General features: G+C 43.1%; 1 protein-coding gene across 1 annotated transcript in view; it reads left to right on the top strand.

Moving 5' to 3' along the window:
• Positions 1 to 2,730: 2,730 nt before the first annotated feature.
• opcml (opioid binding protein/cell adhesion molecule-like) overlaps positions 2,731 to 6,000 on the top strand; it is a 264,962-nt gene continuing 261,692 nt past the window's right edge. The window contains exon 1 of the mRNA XM_037748480.1: positions 2,731 to 3,284. Coding sequence (XP_037604408.1) covers positions 3,224 to 3,284 — 61 coding nt within the window. The 5' untranslated portion in view covers positions 2,731 to 3,223. The remainder of the gene's footprint in view (positions 3,285 to 6,000) is intronic.

The raw sequence follows: 6,000 nt of genomic DNA, 5'->3' as shown, positions 1-6,000 counted from the left end.
AAACCAACGCCGGTGAAAACATAACCTCCTTCAAGCCTAGAAGCTAAACAAATGAAAAGTTTGATGGTGAACTTCTTTTTATTTTAATCTGTGAAATAACCTTAGCTAACACTGCAGCATATGACTCACTTTGTTTAGTACTAGTAATAAATACGAGCCAAAATAAACCCCTGCTGTTATCCTACATTATTATATTCACTGTGCAAACCAAACGCAGTATTCATCACATTGATGCCTGACATTACTCACTCATGTTGACATTATGTCTTCCGACCTTCCTGTGCACTCCCAGCATCCAGACAGGTGAACGTCTTTACTGGGAGATCAAGATAGATTTTCTCTTCTTCACTTTTATTTTTTTTTTATTTTACAGCCGTCCCATAACTTGATCTCCACAGGGGCACTTGTGTTACTTAGGCTACTGCTGCAATGTAGAGAAATGGATTTTGTGCTGATGTAATTCCATTAGGGATAACATTAGCTGAGCTCCCTCTCATTACATATTTATGACGTGAAACAGCAGATAATAGGTGTTTATCGTAGTGAATTTGTTAGACTCTCATACAATTGTTTCAGCTTCATTTTCATGCTGGTTTTGTGGATTTAGAGCTGGTCATGGTTAACCGTTGTCCTTGGGGGCACGTATAATAGTGATACACGTTACCTGGTGAGGTTGGAGGGAGATATACGTTTCTAAAATGTTACATTTCTATGTAAAAACCTGTGCAGCTAACATCAGTAGAGTGCTTTGGCATATTTTTAACTAGTGTTAGCACTTCTATGCTATGCAAGCTACTAAAGGTATAAGCTATACAGGCTACTGCATGTAGCTTCCTTTAGCTGTTCCTTAAAGGTACAGTTTGTAACATCTGGCGGCATCTAGTGGTGAGGTTGCAGATTGTAACCTCTACCGTGTGCCAAGCATGTAGAAGAACTACGGAGGCTGACGTGAAAACGCGAATGGCCCTATCTAGAGCCAGGTGTTGTAAGAATAGCGTAGGTCATTTGGAGAACAGCAGTGCAGAGCGTGTGTGTACGTGGGAAATGAGTGATGAAGCAAGGGAGAGAGAGAGCGGCGGCGAATGTGTGAGGAAGAAGTGAGCTAGTGGAGCAGTATACACAGTTGGCTTTGAGAATATCTATGTACAGCGGAAGTTGCAGTTTGTGCAGAAATAAATGCTGCATCTCCCCAAGACAACAGAGGATTCTCGATTTATTATTTCGGCCAGTAAAAAAATTGCTTGGCCATTGGATTTTTTTTCATCTACCAGTCCCTTTGGCCGGTGAGTCAAAAAGTTAATTTCGGACACTGGGCTTAACATTTATAAGCCTCTGGCCACCAAGGTTCACGAGTCTGCAGGTGGCTGTTTATTGCTAATTGAATATATACTCTAATTGTTTGCCTTTGTTTTTGCTGAGGACGTCCAAGTTTTTGTTTTTGCATTTTTGTAAATAAAAGCATCTCAATCTATTTTTGCAAATCAATAAATCTTGTTATCTTATTGTCAGTTGACCCACCGTTTCTTTGTAACGGGGGTTAACTCCGGAGCAAGTGATGTTATCGACTCCAGCCTGAGAAGGAAAAGTTAACTCTGTGGTTTGTCCGTTAGGCTACAATAGAAAACTGGTGGCCAGCTCCCTTCTGTAAGTAGATATAAACGGCTCATCCTACAGTAACGAAAAGACAACTCTCTGATTATGAACTTAAGGGTCCTTTAATTTCATTGTCTTCTGTCTCGATCGCCAGCTGATGTGGTGGTTCAGTTTTACACTGTGATCTGTAGGCTTTGGCGTCCGTCTTTATCCTTTCATCCTGTTTTCGCTGCTGAATCCGTTTGACATCCTGGATATTATCCTTCAAACTCATACCGTGGACCCCTTCTGTCTGCTTCTCTCTGAAATCACTTTTTTAGTTGAGCTTATTCAGGGAATGCAGCGACAGTGTGGGCTCCGTGGTGGCTCCGACAGCTTGACGGAGTAGCAGCGGGGGGGCAGGGCTTAAAGAAGGGTCAATTATTATTGGTGGGAACCTCAGCTGTAGCTGGTGTTTCCCCCCCAACCCCACCCATATGCCTCAAGGAGCAGCAATGTGCCAATTCCAACCTCAATAACAACTTGGACAAGCAACGTGACCTCTATGCTTTATATGCTTTAAGAAGTGTTTCAAACTGTATGTTTTGGTTTTATAATAGAAAACACTTAATGGGTGAAGACTAACTGATTGGTTTGGCAAATTCACATCTGGTTAACTTCCCCACCTCAGAGAAAGAGCAGCGTAGAGTTTCTCTATGGGAAACATCTGGGTCTGCAAACTCCTGAACATCGAGTTAAGGCTTGTATAAACGTGTTTCATATTTGTTCTTGAAATATAAAATAAATTCTAACCACACCTTGCTGGGTATGGGTAGTTTTTCACAAGATTATATTACACATCTGTGGCAGGGAATTTCTGCCAGGTTTTAAAATGAATCACCCCTCAACGCCATTGACTTTACTCAAAATAGCAGCAGCAGTGACAATTTGAGGGTGAATCTCATCATATGCATTGAGTGTCACCTCATTATGTTTCTTACTGTCCAGCAGTGTTTCTATTCTCCACAAATGAACACATCTATGTGCTCCGACCGGATCGAGCATTCCCAACTGTCACAACACTGCATCAAAATTCCTCATTAAAGCACATTCAAGACATGTCAGACGACACCAAGAGGGGACGGTTTCCCCAATCCCAGATCACCTTCTGCATTAATTAGGAGGCTGCTATTTATTCAGCCTTGATTGAATATCAATCCTGCATCATCTTTTTTAATCCCGCTCCAGTTCTGTCAGAGGGCAGAGAAAGGAAAGCAGGGTTGGGGGATTCAGAGCAGCCAAAAAAACAAAAAAAAACAGAGCCAGGACTGTTCATGTGTGATCGACAGAAGCTTCCGCCAATGCCAGCTGAGCAGAGACTGCCCTCCTCCTCCTCTCCCCCCAATCTTGCAGAGTGCTGGTCCCTCTGTGTGCTGTAGTACGTGGAGGAGAGGGAGATCGAACGCTGCGTGAGGAGCCAGCCTCTGTGTGTGCCGCCAACTACTACTTGCACTGGATTTAAAGCACCTTCACTACAACCTGCAAGTGTGGATGAAAAGCTATCCAAACTGACATTCAGGAAAAAAGGCAGAGAAAGAAAAGAAAAGAAAGCAAAGTGGACAGCTCTCTGAGGCAGCTCTGTTTAGGAAGCATGTATAATTCGGTATGTTTCATCATCCTGTCATGGGTGTTTGCTGTGCTTGTGTTCCCAGGTAAGACTTCTTCTATTCCCCGGTCTCTGTTCTTTGTGAGTCTGTGTTTACATCCTTTTCTGTCTTGTCTGTGGCTCATCAGCTCCTGTTAGCACAGAGTGGTGCACTGTTGAAACATATACGCTACTCTCTTTTCTTTCTTTCGTACGCTCGCCGTCCACAAATCATCTGTCAGCGTGACTGTGAGGCTTGTTGGGACGCCCAAAAGATGAGAAGTTGTATTTTAAGTTTATGGTGAAGCTGTCTGTGTTGGTTCAGTCCTGCCAAGGATTCTCCCACAAGGAATGGGGAAAAAAAGTTACCTCCACCTCAAACTACTTGTCAGTCTTTAGGAAGATGACATTAAAGCTGCAGTGGGTAGAAATGGAGCAAATATGATTTCAAAAAGTAACTATAGCCTGACAGTAGTGCATGAGACAGATAATCTGAAAAAAGATCATGTGCTTCTGTGTCCTCCGGTGCTACTAACGGCATCTGCAACATTTCACAGACTGAAGGGGAAACAACCAATCAGAGCTGATCTGGAGTCTGCCGTCCAGCTGCCGTCTCTGAGAGCCGGCTGTCAATCACTCACAAACTCCGACCAAACGGTCCATCTAAGCAGCGCTGATCAAATATGAATCAATATTCTGTTACTGTAATGCCTATTTCTCTCCTCAGATGTGTTCAGAATCATCTTGTAGTGTACTGATTAACTGTAAAATTAGATAGTTGGTGACCCGGGAGCTATGTTGAGATCTGTTGAGGAAATACCAAGCACCGCCCACCAGCTGGAGCACAGCCAATAGGAACGCTCTCTCTCTCTGAAATGACCTGTGATTGGCCAAAGTCTCCCGTCACCGGCTTTATTTTTTAAAGCCTGAAAACAGAGGCATGAGGATGGAAGGTTATTATTGAAGTTTTGTCCAATAATGCCAAAAAACGTTCTGCCTACTGAAGCTTTAAGCCCTAATGTCAAAGATTCACTGCAGGAATTACCAAATCAGTCTTTAGTTTGTGTGAATACAAAATTCAATACAGCATCTTCTGTTTTTCTAAAGCTGCAGGCTCATCAATGAAATCACTATTTGTTAGGCATGAATGAAAAAAATCAATTAGCTGCCATTAAATGGAATTGAATTGAAAGAAATATTGAGCCGTTAGTCCCAACAACATAGCCAGAAAATAATAATGAAGAATTGATGAAGTGGTGTAAGCATCCAAGATGTGTTGTTCAGCAGAGCACAGAAGTGGTTTTAGAAAGGAGTTTGCATTGTGTATTGATGCATGGATATAATGGCAGCATTGCCATTTAACTTGTAGGCTCCATCACATAAAGGAGGAGATATTCCCGACTGGGAAAACCAGACTTGGTCAGAGTGCACAACAGCAGCTTTGCGGTGGTGTCACATAGGGAGCCTGATGTCCTGAGATGATGTTAAATGAGCCTGACGTCTGAAAATGCACATATGTGCCCAAAGCATCTGAAGTGAGAGAAATACTGTATGCTTTATCCCCTCAAAGTGGATTGCGTGAAGGAGATTATGTATGTAGATTATGATTATGCATTTACCTTTTATTCTGCCAACTCAGGTTTTAAATCCTGCAAACAAGTTATGTGAGGGAGCTTTAAGCCTTTCTTTAACACTAAACCTTAAAGACATGTGTTGTGAACAGGAAGGGACAAAGTGTTTAAAGATGTACAATTACTTATATAATTTAGTTTGCATTGGAGAAACGTACAAAGTCGGCCACACATTTTATCTCAGTTTCAGATATACAGTATATATATAACTGTGCTCAGGGTTGGATGCGTTCCACATTGGTTACATTATGTCCATGGCAGTCGTTGCATCACACATAAATGTCTGAGCAGTCCCAGGTCAGCTACTCTCTCTCAAAGCCAGAAACCAGAGAAGTTAAGTCTCCAACTTGTGATGTCATCGAGTATAAAGTCTGGAGCTACGCTAAGGCGCATGATGGCACCGTGGACAGCTGCCGTGTCTCCAGCTCCTCCTCACCTTTTGCTCTTTTTCTTGTTTCATTTCGTTTCATCTGGTACATAGTTTTGATTCTTTCACATCATGCGCACCACCAAAGGGAGCCCTGTTATATAATATGATAGAGAACAACTTTTGCACATCAGATCGATTACCTGTTGCTCTACCTGAAAAATGGAGGAGACAAAGGAAGCGAAGGTCACGGGCTGGGGTCCTAGTCCGGCTGAGGAAACAAACAAAACGACCTCCTCTGCCGAGTATCCTTCTAGCTAATGTCCAGTCGTTGTAACATTATGGTTTTCACGGAGGCTTGTCTCAACCCCTCGATCCCTGACCGGGCCATTCCAGAAGGGGATCTCCATTCATGGCCAGGATCGCACAATAACTTCAGGGAAGAGCAGGACGGGAGGCGTCTGCTTCATGATCAACAACAAGTGGTGCTCAGATGTGGAGATGATTTCTACGGGCTGTTCTCCTAATCTAGAGCACCTTATGGATGGATGCCGTCGTTATTATCTCCCGAGGGAAAAACGAAACTGAGGAAAATCCTACCGAGATATCACCAACACATCAGCTACGCTAGATGTGGAGATAACAAACTCGACCATGTTTACACTCCTTTCCGTGATGGATATAAGGCCCTCCCTGCCCTCCCTTCAGCCAATCAGATCATGTCTCAGTTCTTCTGCTGATTCAGGTTCCTCAGGGTTCATCAGTGAGGACCTGACCTGGACTCA

The sequence above is a fragment of the Sebastes umbrosus genome, chromosome 17, assembly GCF_015220745.1.
Source record: "Sebastes umbrosus isolate fSebUmb1 chromosome 17, fSebUmb1.pri, whole genome shotgun sequence".
Classification (NCBI taxonomy): Eukaryota; Metazoa; Chordata; class Actinopteri; order Perciformes; family Sebastidae; genus Sebastes; species Sebastes umbrosus.
Note: the sequence above shows the minus strand (reverse complement) of the source record. Positions and strands in the feature narration are given on the sequence as shown.